This window comes from Loxodonta africana, chromosome 12 (genome assembly GCF_030014295.1).
Source record: "Loxodonta africana isolate mLoxAfr1 chromosome 12, mLoxAfr1.hap2, whole genome shotgun sequence".
Lineage (NCBI taxonomy): Eukaryota > Metazoa > Chordata > Mammalia > Proboscidea > Elephantidae > Loxodonta > Loxodonta africana.
In genome coordinates, this window is record NC_087353.1 from 22,377,706 (window position 1) to 22,392,051 (window position 14,346).

At 43.0% G+C, this 14,346-nt stretch overlaps 1 protein-coding gene across 1 annotated transcript in view; it reads left to right on the top strand.

Moving 5' to 3' along the window:
• The window catches only part of GREB1 (growth regulating estrogen receptor binding 1), a 98,223-nt gene that overhangs the window by 43,890 nt on the left and 39,987 nt on the right, over nt 1–14,346 (top strand). The window contains exons 11-16 of the mRNA XM_064295037.1: nt 2,531–2,659; nt 3,410–3,538; nt 4,202–4,399; nt 5,138–5,318; nt 6,739–6,934; nt 8,268–8,404. Coding sequence (XP_064151107.1) covers nt 2,531–2,659; nt 3,410–3,538; nt 4,202–4,399; nt 5,138–5,318; nt 6,739–6,934; nt 8,268–8,404 — 970 coding nt within the window. The remainder of the gene's footprint in view (nt 1–2,530; nt 2,660–3,409; nt 3,539–4,201; nt 4,400–5,137; nt 5,319–6,738; nt 6,935–8,267; nt 8,405–14,346) is intronic.

Genomic DNA, 14,346 nt, shown 5'->3' on the forward strand with positions numbered 1-14,346 from the left:
TCTTGGCCCAAGTTTGACATATCCCAGTGGCAATGGTGAGTAGGCAATTGGCTATAAAAATCTGAAGTTCAGGGCAGAGGTTGGGTCTAAGGAACTTAGGAGTGATCAACATTTCTGAGGTTCTTAAAGTCAAAAGATGGGTGATACGACTTGTCCAGTAAGTTTAGAGAAAGAGATCGTGGACTAATCCTGGTCATTTTAACATTTAGCCTCAGGAAGAGGAGAAGGCAGTAAAGGAGACTCGAGGAGAGATGACCAGTGAGGCAGGAGGAGAATGAGAGAATGGTGTTTAGGAAGCCAAAGGGAGGATGTGGTTTAAGAATGAAGAAATGATCAATGGCTGTGATGCTCCTGTTAGATCAAATAAGATGAGGACTGAGAATTGACTCCTTGATCTGTCAACAGGACAGTCACTGGTGACACTGACACAGCGGTTTCAGTGGGGTGCTGGGGATGAAGGCTTAACTGGATTGAGTTCAAGAGAGAATGAGTGAAGGTAATGAATAGAGACAACTGTTTCCAGGAATTTTGCTACAAAGCAAATAGAGAGGTGAGACAGTAATTGGAGGGGGAACGGAATTGGGTTTTTTGTTTAAGTGGAGAAATAGAAGAGCATGTTTGATGCTGGGAATGATACAATAGAAAGGGAGAAATAGAGGACACAGGAGAGAGAGGAGGCAGCAGTTAGGAGGAGTGGGCAGGTGGGAGTGCGGGCCTTAGACACAGGGCAGACCCCCACACAAACAGGAGAGAAGTAAAGTAGATGAGCCCAGATGCACGTAGGCTGGTAGATTGGTGGGAGAAGATACAAGTTCTGTTTTGACTGCTCCTTTTTCTCTGAGTTAAATAAGTAGCAAAGGAGTCAACAGGGGCATTAAGGTGCTGGAAGTTTGAAAAGCAAGGAGAGTCTAAACTAATTATCTAGGAAAGTGAGACGGTAAATTGACTAGAAAAGTCTTAACAGTCGTGAAGCAGCCCTAAGAATTACTGGAGCATTGTGGGTGGCACAAGCAGTTTGTGGTCGGCTGCTAACTTGAAGGTTGGTAGTTCAAAACCAGCTAGCAGCTCTGTGGAAGAAAGGCCTGACAAACTACTTCTGTAAAGATTGCAGCCAAGAAAGCCCCGTGGAGCAGTTCTACCCTGTAAACACATGGGGTCGCCATGAGTTGGGAGCCAACTCTATGGCAGCTAAAAACCAGAGTTAGTGATGATTAGTTTATGTTTGATGAGTCAGCGTGGCTGTGTTCGCCAGGTGTGCTCAGAGCAGAGTTTGGCCATTGAGAGCTATTGAGGAGGAATACTAGGGAGTGATCATTGACGGACATGGAATCTTCGCCAAGGAAGGAGGGAAGTGAGGACAGGAAGAGAATGAAGGCAGTGAAATGTCCAGTGGATTTCATGACCTTGAGAAGAGTAGAAGAATTTTTAGAATTGGGGTATCAGAGGTGGTTGGAGAGTGGGGTGCTTGAAGTGGAGGTTATGGAAGGGGGTATAGTTATCAATAATGACAAAGTCCAGGGAACACCCTGGGCTGTAGGTGGATGACATGAAGTTGAGGACATGCTCCTTGTAAGAGATCGTTCGTGTTGAGCAGTGTTTGCTGCCAGGTCCATCCTTTGTGCATATTGTGTCTTTATCCCACACAACAACCTCACGGATTCATCCTACAGAACCATGTGGATGCCTAATTCCCAGCTTCTCTCATTAGTTAAAAAGAAAACAAGAAAGCTCTTTAGTCAGGTCTAGCATTTCCTTGATTAAATAGCCATGGCTAAAAACAAATTTCTCAACTTAGGACTGTTAGCCAAGATTTTAAATCACCTTTCTTAACACTTTTGCCAGGCACTCATGGATCTTCATGGGTCCGCTGGTGAATTTTGGAGAAGTTTTGCTCAGTCAGAAAGCTCATTTTTTGACCTGTTTAAAAGTAAGGCAATGCAGGGTTTATATATTTTTAACCTGGAATTTTTATATCTATTTAAAATGCACCGTAAAAACGCACATTGTTATGGTATAGCGTCCCAAGTGCCTTTTGGTATTCTGTGATCCTAAACGTGGTCTGTGTTTTCATTCATTCTTTACCTCGGTTTGAGTAGTACATTCAGCAGTACATCTGGAGCCCCTGTTTTGTGTCAGGCTTTGTGCTAAGCATTCATAAATGTCGTCTTGTTTAATCCTCACACTGTCCTGTCCCGTGAGGTAGATACTACTGTTAGCCATGTATTCCAGGTGAGGAAACAGTCTAGAAGGGTTAAGTAACTTACCCTGGGTTGCATAGCTATTAGGAGGGAGAGAGGTTCTGGAGCCAGTGCTCTGGCTTTTCCCTAGGTGATCTTGGCCTCTGGTAGGCCCCTCAATCATTGTCCTAATGAGTAAGTCAGGACAGCATGGTGTCTGCCATTGATTCATTGACCAAATCTTCCCTGAATGCCTGTTATTTGCCAGGCGTGATGCCAGGCTCTGGGCCTAGAGAGGATCCCACCTGTTAATTCTAAATGAAAGGGCCCAGTGAAATTTGTTTGTTTTCCAGGAAAATACCAAGCCCGGATTCTTTCTGAGAGCCTTCTCACCCCAGCGGAGTACCAGAAAGAAGTCAATTATGAGCTGGTGACAGGAAAAGTGGACTCCTTGGGGGCCTTTTTTAGCACCCTCTGTCCAGGTAGGCTTGTAGTGCGGCAGGTGCAGATTCCTAAATTCCTAAGGCAGAAATAAACAAAGACAAAAAGGGAGAGGTCATCTCTGACCCCATCTTCCCATGGACCTGCTGAGGCTGACCTTGACCTGAATGTTCAGTATAGTCCCTCTGTTCTATCCCTTTGCCCCTGTGTACCTTTTTTCTTGTGTGTCAGGAGTAGTTTCTAACTGGCAGTCTCTTCCTACTCTGACTGTCAGATTCTTCTGGAGTGGGGTCTTGTAGTTTCTGCCTTGGTGTGTGCATGAGGTCCTTGTGCCTGACTCTGTTTACCTCTGTAGCCCTGTGCCACCGCTCCCTCCCTCCCCCTCTGATTTGCTTGTATCTACTCACTGAGAATGTCTCATTCCGTGTGTTCTGTGCTGTGAGTTCCTCTTGCTTTGCCTGACTACTCACTCCTCAAGACTCATCTCATTTCCTCCCAGAAACCTTCACTGCCCCTTCCTTCTCCAGGATGGGCTTGGAACCCTTCTTCTCTGTCCCCTAGCTTCTCACTCTTTCTTCTGTCATTGCAGTTACCATGACACAGTGTAATTTCTTTGTTAATATATGTGTCTTACTAGACTGTGAACTCTGTGACAGGACGGACCATATCTGTCTTATCTCTGGTACCCAGGCCTCGGGACAGTGCCCAACACATAGTAGATCTTCCATAGGCATTTGCCGAATGTCACTGAGATGCAAAACACATTTCTGCTTATTCTCTGTTTTGGGTAGAGGGCGACATTGACATTTTGCTGGACAAATTTTATCAGGAAAATCAAGGCCATATTTCTTCCTCACTTGCTGCCTCCTCTGTCACTAAACCAGCATCCCTGGATGTCAGCGTGGTACCAGCGTGCACAAGTGAGTAATGAGAAGAGCCTGGGTGCTAGAGATCTGGGCTGGGTGGGGCAGCTTCCATGGATCTCTAGGTGCTGCAAGGAAGCAATGCTAGAGGCTCATTGAAAAGGTAGGGCATCTCCTTAGCATCAAAGTAGACCTAACAGGTAATTTTAGTCTTTAATGGTGATTTCATTCTACCCTGAGATGTATGTTTGTACGCTTTTCCTGAAATAGTATATTACTCTATGTTGATTTCTGGCATTGTTGGAATTTTTTATTTATATTAAGTCCCCAAAGAGCTGTGGTAGTCTCCTGGTCTACCTGAGTGCTTGTAGCTTTCTCCCAGTATCCAGTCTTACATCATCTCCTCTGGATGGCTGGCCTTGTGTCCTCCAGACAGAGCAGGCCACAGCCTTCCTGCTCACAGAGTGCTTTCTTCATACCATCATTATTAAATGAAGAAACATGTAAAATGATGACCACAGTGCGTAGCACTTAGCAGGTGCTTGGTAAATGTTAATCTGTCTTAACCTTCCCATTGTCACGTTGGAATGTGTCGCTAGTTGGGGGCCCCTGTTGGAGTCCCAGCCCAGTTTTGTGCGTGTAGAACGTGTAGCCTGGCAGATGCAGGCCAGAGGCCGTCTGCACTCTCGGCTTACCTCGCACCATGGACTCTGGTTCCAGGCTACAATCTGGACCCACACCGAGTCCGGCCCTTCCAGTTGGCAGTGGCCCAGAAGCTCCTCTCCCATGTGTGCTCGATTGCTGACTCCAGTACCCAAAACCTGGATTTAGGATCCTTCGAGAAGGTTGACTTTCTGATTTGTATCCCACCCTCAGAAGTGACCTACCAGCAGACCTTGCTCCACATCTGGCATTCAGGTATGTGGCCGTTCAGGTGTGTGGAGAAGCTTTGATCCATCAAAATTTAGGTTTGGATTTCACGTTATTCTATGTTTCTAAGGTCTATAGGCTAAACGTTACTATCTACATTTTATAGACCATGAACCTGATGCTCAGAGACTAATGCCCAAGATTTTATGATCTGTAAAGGTAGAACCCTGACTTGAATTTCTACTTTGTCACACTCTGGTCAACAATCTGACTATGTGTTAATACGTGGCTTCAACTTATTATATTTTCCCTATGCTTTCAAGGGGATTGGTGTTTAAACACATGAAATACACAGAGCCAGTGTCTTCACTGTAAAGATGAACTCTCTAGTGGTATCCTGTAAGACCATGTGGCATTCAGGCTGAGAGGCGATTTTACTGGGTGATGGGACCTTTCCCTTCCCTTCAGTCATACCAGGCCTGGGATCAGCTGCTTCACGAAGCCAAGTTTGCTGGTGCCTATGTGGTGGGCTATCGTGTACAAAACAGAGCTGTGGAGCAGGCCTGGCTCTGTGCCCCAGTATCCCGTGCATAGAGTTACATGATAATTGTTTATATATGCCTCCAGACTTGTCCATGTCTTATTCAGCTCTGTAACTCGGGGGCCTAGCACAGTACCTGGTATGTAGGAGATGCTTATCAGGTGTCTGTTGGGTGAATATACAAGTGTCTGTGGAGTGAAAGTGACAATGTTTGAAGTTACTGCTGTGTTTTCACTCTGTTGCAGGGGTTTTGCTGGAGCTTGGCTTGGAGAAGGAGCACATGACCAAGCAGAGAGTAGAACAGTATGTTTTGAAGCTAGATGTGGAGGCTCAGACAAAATTTAAGGCCTTTCTGCAAAACTCCTTTCAGAATCCGCATACCCTCTTTGTCCTAATCCACGACCATGCCCACTGGGATCTTGTGAGGTTAGAGTTACTTGGTATATGATGAGGTTGACATTTTCCTTCTTTGAAATAGTATATATGGATGAGGCTTGGGGCTGTGGGGTCCAGTCTTAAAAAGATCAGTGATGTTGGGGGTTTCGTATTTGTAAGCAGATGCCATGGATGCTTTCGAGATCTTAGAGCTGGAAGCTGTCTTAGAAGTATCTAATGAAAGCCCTGAAATTCACCATTATGGAAACTGGGGGCCAGAGAAAGGAAGGGTCTCACTCAAAGTCATGGGGCATGGTGGCGGTGAGCAGGTGTTAGTGACAGGGCCCAGCCTAGAACTAAGGCCCCCAAATCGCAACCTGATGCGCTTTTTTCTGTGTCCCTTTTGGCAACAAAGGAGCCGCGGTGGTACAGGAAGGGGATCCTGATGTGTATAGCTCAGCCCAGACCCCTCCCTGATTGAGGCTGCCATCAACTCTGTTATCATGCCCTTCTTCAGGGGCGATTTTACTTAATTAAAATGAATATAAATCTAGATTAATTTCAGGTGATGTCAAGCCAGAAGTCTGGTGGGATTTCCCGGTAGTTTACTGGGATTGGTCACCTCCGTGAGACTGGCCGTGGGGTGTACGTTTAGACACTGCCACTGAAGCAGATGAGGAGGATCACTGGGCCAGATCAGGAAGGAAGGCTTTGATTTATCACAGATTCATAGAAGTTTAGGGCTGGCCAGGCCTTAAAGATCACTGAGAAAAAAGGGGTTTATAATCTAGGGTCCATGGGCTTAAGAATTCGAACATTCTAAAATGACATAAAAGCTATATTGTGACTATTCATCTTGAGGGTAGGCGTTTCAGAGTGGTTGCCTGCCCCCAAAAGGTTAAACACTAATTTGTCCTATTCTTTAGATTTACAGAAGAGTAAGTGGAGACCAGTATCCCACAAAGAGAGGCTGAGCGAGGCCTCTCTTCTAGACCCTTTGTCCAGAATACTCATTCCTTCACCGCAACGCTTTTAATTTAGCATATAGACTTTGCCACTTCATATCCTTTTTGGATCATTTCAAGATTAGTAGGATTTTAGGGAAAAGAATTTAAGGAGCCAAGTATACAATCAGATTGGGCCAAAGGAGAAAAGCCTATTTATTGAACACTCCTGGCTCAGAATCACTGCACTGAAGGAGTTGATGGATTGTGTATCTTGAAGCAATCTTCTGTAATAACTGACACCCCAGCCAAGTTTTTAGCAAGTGATGGCTATCAGGGTGGTCTTTGACAGAGACCTGAAATTCAGTCTTTTTTTTTCTGCTTATGGGCAGACCCATAAGCTTCACTTTTTGGCACAGTCGAGGTGGGGCTAGTTATAAATTTATTCGACTGCTTTATCCTTGTAAAATTATAGAATGGTATTAGGAACTGCCCTTATTGTTTCTTCTCCCCTTTTTCCTTCTTAGTAGCGCTGTTCATAATCTCTACTCTCAAAGTGACACATCCGTGGGATGGGTAGACAGATTGCTCAACTGCAGGGAGGTGAAGGAGGCCCCCAACATCCTGACACTTCACGTGACTTCCTTCCCATACGCTCTGCAGACACAACACACCCTCATAAGCCCGTACAACGAGATCCACTGGCCCGCCTCCTACAACAATGTGAGTGCCCTGGGGCTGGTGGGTCGTCATTTAGCAAGGACCCTTGAATTTGGAGAAATTTTGTTTAGTAAAAAATCTTGATTAACTAGTATAGTTGGGGATCAGGTGAATTCCAGCTCCTTGGATCTTAGATTCAATCCATCGTTAGATTTCAACCTTTCTAGATGTCCCTGAAAACCTTCCTGCAGTGTATCAGTTGACTCTCCATCTCAGGAAGTACGTTGCAGTGAAGTTGGTTTGGTATTTTCTCTGGTGACCGAAGGTCTCTGACCCTCGGAGTCCTTGAGGGTTGTGCTCCATATGGAATGTCTCCAAGTTTGTCTAGAAGCCTTAGAAATGGTCCCGTTTTTCCTATGCCCACACTCTTAAGCAGTGTGGTACGATATCTTTTTCCTCAAATCAGACACACATCCTCGAAGCCTCGTGAGTTTTATTTTAGTTTATCGTTCCATTTTCTTACCAGAATAGGAGACCAAAACAATTTTGATATTTGAGAGTCCTAGGTGCAAGTTGAATAAATACACATAAAATGCTGGACTTTTGGAGTGCCCTAGAGTCATCTGAGGAGCTTTGAAAAACACTGATGGCTGGCCACCATCCTGTGGATTCCGAATCAATAGGGATAATAATAGCAGTCATATACGCAGCTCCTACTCCCTGCCAGGTTCTGTTCTAAGTGCTTTATGCATAGGAACTCATCTAAGAGGCAGGTACTAGGGTGATTTCTATTTTGCAAACGGGAAAATGAGGCTGAGGAGGGAAAGAGTCACTTACCTGGAGCTAGAAAGTGGTACAGCCAGGACTTGACGAAGGTTGTCTGGCTCCACTGCCATCATGCTCTTTGGGGTGAAGTCCAGGCCTTTGTATTTTTAACAACCTCTCCCAACTTTGCTATGTTCCAAAGTTTGAGAAGCACTGACATAAGTTTGGGAGGAATTTATGTCATCATGAGTAAAACTGGTTAGATAAATGTATTTTTTCCTGTTAATTTCAGTAGCAACTGAATGCAAGGTGGTTGATTTGGCTATTCCAAAAATCAGCTTGACAGAGTGGAAAGAAGTAATTTTAACAAAGAAAATTGTATTTTTTTTTAGAAAAACGAGGCTGGGTTTCTTCTTGGTGAGGACATTGGGACCAAATGTCTTCAGACATTGGGAAAACCCTCAACTAGTGCGGATGTGCCATCGTTAAGTATGGGCCGTACAACGCGCTGCGTAGTCAGCACAATTAAGACCTAGACGTCGAGACAAGTTGCCTGCATGCCTGGCATACGAACCTCCTACTATCCTTGTGAATGCAACGTTTGAGTGACTGATGTTCTTATCTGTTTCAGGGAGTGGACTTGTATCATGAAAATCAGAAGTACTTTGGGCTGTCAGAATTTATTGAATCCACCCTTTCAGGACACAGCCTCCCCTTGCTCAGATACGATAGTTCTTTTGAGGCTATGGTCACCGCATTAGGAAAAAGGTATGCTTCTCTCTCTGAAGTTACTAAAGGTGCTCACTAGCTTAAAGTACAAGCTGAGGTGAGTGCGGCCAGCCAGTGAGCTCCAGGAAAGCTCACCTCCCATCCTTCCTGGGTGACTCAGTCCCTCCATTAAAGGGACCCTGGTGTATTTCTTGTCCTGCATTTGAACCAGTTTGTGTCCACGATATCCTTATCATGCTGTTGCTCCAGGACATTTTAAAGATGAGAATACAGAAATACGCTGGAATGAGGAATTATGTGTTTGAGAACCAAGGGAGGGTAAGAAAACAGGAGGTAAGATACCAAAAGGTCTAAAGGAAGCAAAAATTACCAGCTGGCTTCATTTTTTATTTCCTCTGTGTATCATCTGTTGAGTGCTTATTTTGTGCCATACATCGTTCAAAGAACCCTCCTGTCCTTATCTTATTTAGTCCTCACAACCACTCTAAGTTGCTATTATCCCTGTTTTGCAAATGAAGAAACCGAGGCATAGAGAGACTTAGTGACCTTCTCAGGCCACACATCTGGAAAGTGACAGAACTGGTTATGAACCCAGGGGCAGTCTGACTCCAGAGCTTACCCTTTTAACCCCCTTCAAACAGACCTGTGAGCTAGATAGTAATGCTACCATTTTGTAGATGAAGAAACTGAGACTCAGAGAGGTTGAGGAATTGCTAACGTCCACACAGTTTAGGTATTTTAAAGCCAGGTCAAGGCTGTCTAATGCAAAACAAAATGAGTGACTCTGCCACTAATTGTTGGTATGACCTGGGCTCTGCCACCTGCCACTGCACCGCATTTGTAGACAGAGGATTAAATTAGAACGTGTACCTCAAGCTGTGTGCCAAGGAACACTGCTTTGGCTGAATGCTAATAGTCGTTAAGCCAAAAAGAGTTCTGTGGTCAAATATGTTTGAAAATGTTACATTGGACAAAAGGATTTCTTTACTGCAAGAGTTCTCAGAGCCTTCAATGAGCCCGTGCCTGCTACACATTCCCAAGAGGATCTAGTATGCGGCATCTCCTCACTTATTTGATCATGGAGCCCCCTTTTATTAGTAAGGGTGAGTGTGGAGTATCTCCTGGGGTTACTGTCCCAGAACACTCTTTGAGAAAATAAACCTCTTTGATGCCTTCCAGCTCTATGACTATGATAGGAGAGTAATCAGGCCAGTTCTCCACCTCACTGATCATCAGCTGGGCTCTTACAGACTTGCTGAGTAAAGAATAGGGCTTCTGAACCCGTTCATTCCAGTTTGAACCCCAGCTGAAAATTTGCATTTCTAACAAGTTCCCTGCTGAGAAGTTGCATTTCTAACAAGTTCCCAGGAAATTATGCATAAGAATCACCTGGGGATCTTGTTAAAATGTGGATTCTGATTCAGTATATCTGGGGTGGAAATGCAAATTCTCAGCAAGGAACGTGTTAGAAATGCAAACTCTCAGCGGGGGTTCAGACCAGACTGAACTGGTTCAAAGCCCTGGTGAAGAAGTCCTCCAAGATTTTACACTGAGGCTAAGAGAACTAGCCTTTGCAGCTCCTCTGCTTCTCTGCCCCTCTCCCCAGCCTCTCATCGCAGCTAACGTGTTGAGTTACTTGAGTGTTTACTGTGCTGTTGTAGACATTGGGCTACGTACTTTACATTCACTACAGGCTATCATCCTCACAAAGCACGGTGAGATAGAAAATATCGTTGTCTCTGTTTTGAAGGTGAAGAAACGGCAACTTAGAGAGGCTAGATTAGTTGTCTGTGGTCACACAGGGGGTTTAGAGTGAAGCTGGACCCAAACCCTGATCACTTGACTTAAAACCATATGACCATCAACCCATACTGACCAAGGTGGTATACCTCCTGGTGTTTGAGTCTTGAATCATCAGTTACCATCTGTGAGATTTTAGGAAAGTTTCATAGTTCTCTGTGGGGATAATAATACCTCAGGTTAGCAGTTTGAATCCACCAGCTGCTCCTTGGAAGCCAAATGGGGCTTTTCTACTTTGTCTTAGAGGGTTGCTATGAGTTGGAATAGACTCAATGGCAATGGGTTTGGTTTTGCTTCATAGGGTTGTTATGAGGATTAGATGGTTAACACACATAAAGCAGTAAGAACAGTGCCTGGTGCACATTATGTGCTCAGTGTTAGCTGCTGCCATCATCCGCATCCCCCTATCTCTTGTCTCTCCCCCTCTGCCAAACCTGGATGAGTTGGCTAGAGGTTACGTTTTACATTTCACTGAGCTAGAAGGGAATATTAGACCGTGGAATGTTGAGGTTATGGAGTATCATAGGACCTCCTGGGAGTCATTTAGTCCAACCTTCTCATTTCACAATTGTGGGAACTGAGAACCAGAGAGAAGAGGTGACTTAGCCAAGGTCACCCAGCCTCTTTGTGACTACCTGGGACTACAGCTGGATTTGATGTTCTTTCCACCATACTACGCTGCCTTCCTAGGAAAACTCTCAAAACTATTCATTTGAAACAGAAAGAAATCAAGGTAAGAACACGCAAGGTTACTGCCTCTTGCTACCACATGCACAGCCGCACTGTCAGTGAGCCTTGTGTTGCAGACGGATCCCATGGGACAGCTGGGAAATCTGCCCATGGGACCACAAATCTGACAAGACCTTATGCAGGCTTAAAGATAAAAGAGCTAGACATTTAATAACTCCCGTTTTTATTCTAGTATGTCTTCTCTGGAGCTTTCTTCCTTTAGAGCCAAGCACAGAGGTTTAGAGGAGGGCACAGTTGTCTGCTGGGCCACATCCTAGGCACGTTTCTGTGCTTGGCCTGCCGATGCTGTTTGGAGCTGGGCACTAGATCCTGTCTCCCACATGCTTGTCTTTTTTTAATTAACAATAACTTTAATGAGGCATAACTGATACGCTGTACGTATTTAAAGTGTTCAGTTTAATCAGTTTTGGCATGGGTGTACACTCGTAAAACCTTCGCTGCAAGATAGTGAACAAAAGTTTCCTCCTGCTTCTTTGGAATTCCTCCTTTTTGCTCCTCTCTCACTATAAATTAGTTTGTATTTTTTAGAGTTTTGCATAAATGGAATTATATAATATTTACTCTTTTTTTTGGTGTGTCTGCTTTCACTCAGATAATTGTTTTGAGATTCATCTGTATGGTTGCACATGTCAATAGTGTGTTCCTTTTTAATTGCTGCATAGTATTCCATTGTTTGTTGGAACCACAGTTTGTTTATGGCTTAGTGGACAGTTAGGTTGTTTTGCAGTTTTACTATTACAGATAAAGCTGCTGTGAACATTCGTTGTGTAGACATGTGCTTTCATTTCCCTTAGTACTGGCAGGGTTGGGTTATGTGGCAGGTGAATGTTTAACTTTTTAAGAAACTGTCAAACTGTTTTCCAAAATAGTTGTATCATTTTACAGTACCGGCAGCACTGTATGAGAGTTCCAGTTGCCCCACATTCTCACCAGCACTTGGTATGATCAACCTCTTTAATTTTAGCCATTCTCATAGGTATGTAGTAGCATCTCATTATAGTTTTATTTTCATTTCCACAATGACTAATGATATTTAGCTTCTTTTCCTGTGCTTATCTGCCATTCATATCTTTTTTGGTGAAGTGTCTCTTGATGAACTGTTTATCATTATGAAATAACCCTATTTAATATTCCATGTTCTCCAAATTTACTTCATCTGGTATTAATACAGCTACTCCAGCTTTCTTTCAATGAATGTTAGCATGGTTTGTAATTTTCCATCCTTTTACTTTTAACCTGTTTGTGTTTTTATATTTAAAGTCAGTTTGTATAATGGAGTCTTGCTTTTTGAAAAATTCAATCTGACAATCTCTGCATTTTAATTGAGATGTTTAGACTGTATGGAAACCCTGGTGGCATAGTGGTTAAGTGCTACGGCTGCTAACCAAAGGGTCGGCATTTCAAATCTGCCAGGCATTCCTTGGAAACTCTATGGGGCAGTTCTACTCTGTCCTGTAGGTTCGCTATGAGTCAGAATCGATTCGACGGCACTGGGTTTGGTTTGGTTTTGGTTAGACTGTATATATTTAATATACAGTTCAGTTTAAATCTGTCATCTTGTAATTTATTTTCTATTTGTTCTGTCTGTATTCCTTCTTTCTGGCTTCTTTGGGTTGAGTACTTTTTATGATTTCATTCTCCCTTTTTTATTAGCTGTAACACTTTTTGTGATATTCTAGAGGTTACTTTGGCATTTATAGTATATATTTTCAACTTATCACAATCTAGTTTCAAGTGATATTATACCACTTCACACAATGTATGAGATTCTTACAACAGTATATTTACTTTTGTTCCCTCCCAGGCTTTGTGTTGTTGCCATAATACACTTTACTTATGTTATAAACCTCCCACAGTTTTCTTCTTTTTGCTTTTAAAGATATTTGAGTAATAAGAAAGAGCACTTTTTATATTTACCCATATAATGTTACAATTACCAGTGCTTTCATTTCTTTGTATAGATCCAGATTTCCAACTGGTATCGTTTTTCTTCTGTCTGAAAGATTTCTGTTAAGATTTCTTATATAGCTTAGGTGTGTTGGTGAATTCTTTCAGCTTTTGTGTGTCTGAAAAAGTCTATATTTTGCCTCATTTTTGAAAGATAATTTCCTTGGGCGTAGGATTATAGGCTGACTTTTTTTCCTTTGAGTACGTTAAAGATGTCATTCCATTTTCTCCTGACCTTCATTGTTTCCCAGAAGGAATCTTTTGTCATCCTTGTCTTTGTTTCTCTCTGTGTAAGTTGTCTCCCATATACCCCCCTGGCTGCTTAAAATTTTTTTTTTTTAATTCATCATTGATTTAAAACATTTTGATGAAGATGTGCCTTGGTTTAGCTTTCGTCATGTTTCTTGTGCTTGAATTCATTGAGTTTTCATCAGTTATAAAAAAATTTCAGCTATTTTTTCAAAAAATTTTTTTACATTCCCTCCTCCACCATTAGAGGACTTCGATTAAATATGTATTAGACCTTTAGAAGTTGTTTCATAGCTTCCTTATGCTTGATTCTTTTTTTTTTTTTTTCAGTTTTCTTTTCTCTGTGTATATCATTTTAGGTAGTTCTTTTGTCATGTTTTCATGCTTACGAGTCTTTTTCCCTGTAACGTCCAATCTGTTGTCAATCCTATCCAGTTTACTTCTTATCTCAGACATTGTAGTTTTCATTTCTAGAAGTTTGATTTGGGTCTTTTTTATATCTCTGTTGAACATGCTTAGTGTTTCCCTAGCTTCTTGGACATATGGAATACAGGCATAATAATTGTTTAGTGTTCTTGAATGCTGATTCTGTCAATTGTGTCATTTCTGTGTCAGTTTCTGTTGATTGAAGTTTTCCTCCTCATTATGCATTGTCTTTTGCTTATTCTTTATATACCTAGTAATTTTTGATTGGATGTTGTCTTAGGCTGGGTTCTCTAGAGGAGCAAAACCAGTGAAGAGCGTGTGTATGTAGAAAGAGAGAGATTTATCTCAAGGAAATGGCTAATGCAGTTGTGGAGGCTGGAAGATCCCAAATCCATGGGTTTGGCATCGGTCTGGAGGCTTCTCCGGACTTGCATGGTTGCAGGGGCTGATGAACCCAAAACTGGCAGGTCAGGTGGAAGGCTGCTGGCTCATGGGGTTGTGGGAGCTAGCGAATACCAAGATCTGCAGGCTAGGCAGCAGGCTGCTGGCTCATTTCCCAAGAAGCAGAGGTCAGAGGATGGGAAGTCAGATGCAGGATTCAGAGCACGTGAGCTTTGCCGGAACATCTGTAAATATAGGATGCAGGCCACGGCCCCAAGGAACCCCATTCTCAACTGATTGGCTGTTTACATATCACAAAATGGGGAATGACTACATCAGATCACGATATAGAAGATGATTACATCATTACATTAACTGCCAAAATATCTCGTTACATAACTTCTAAACCACTGAGAATCATGACCCAG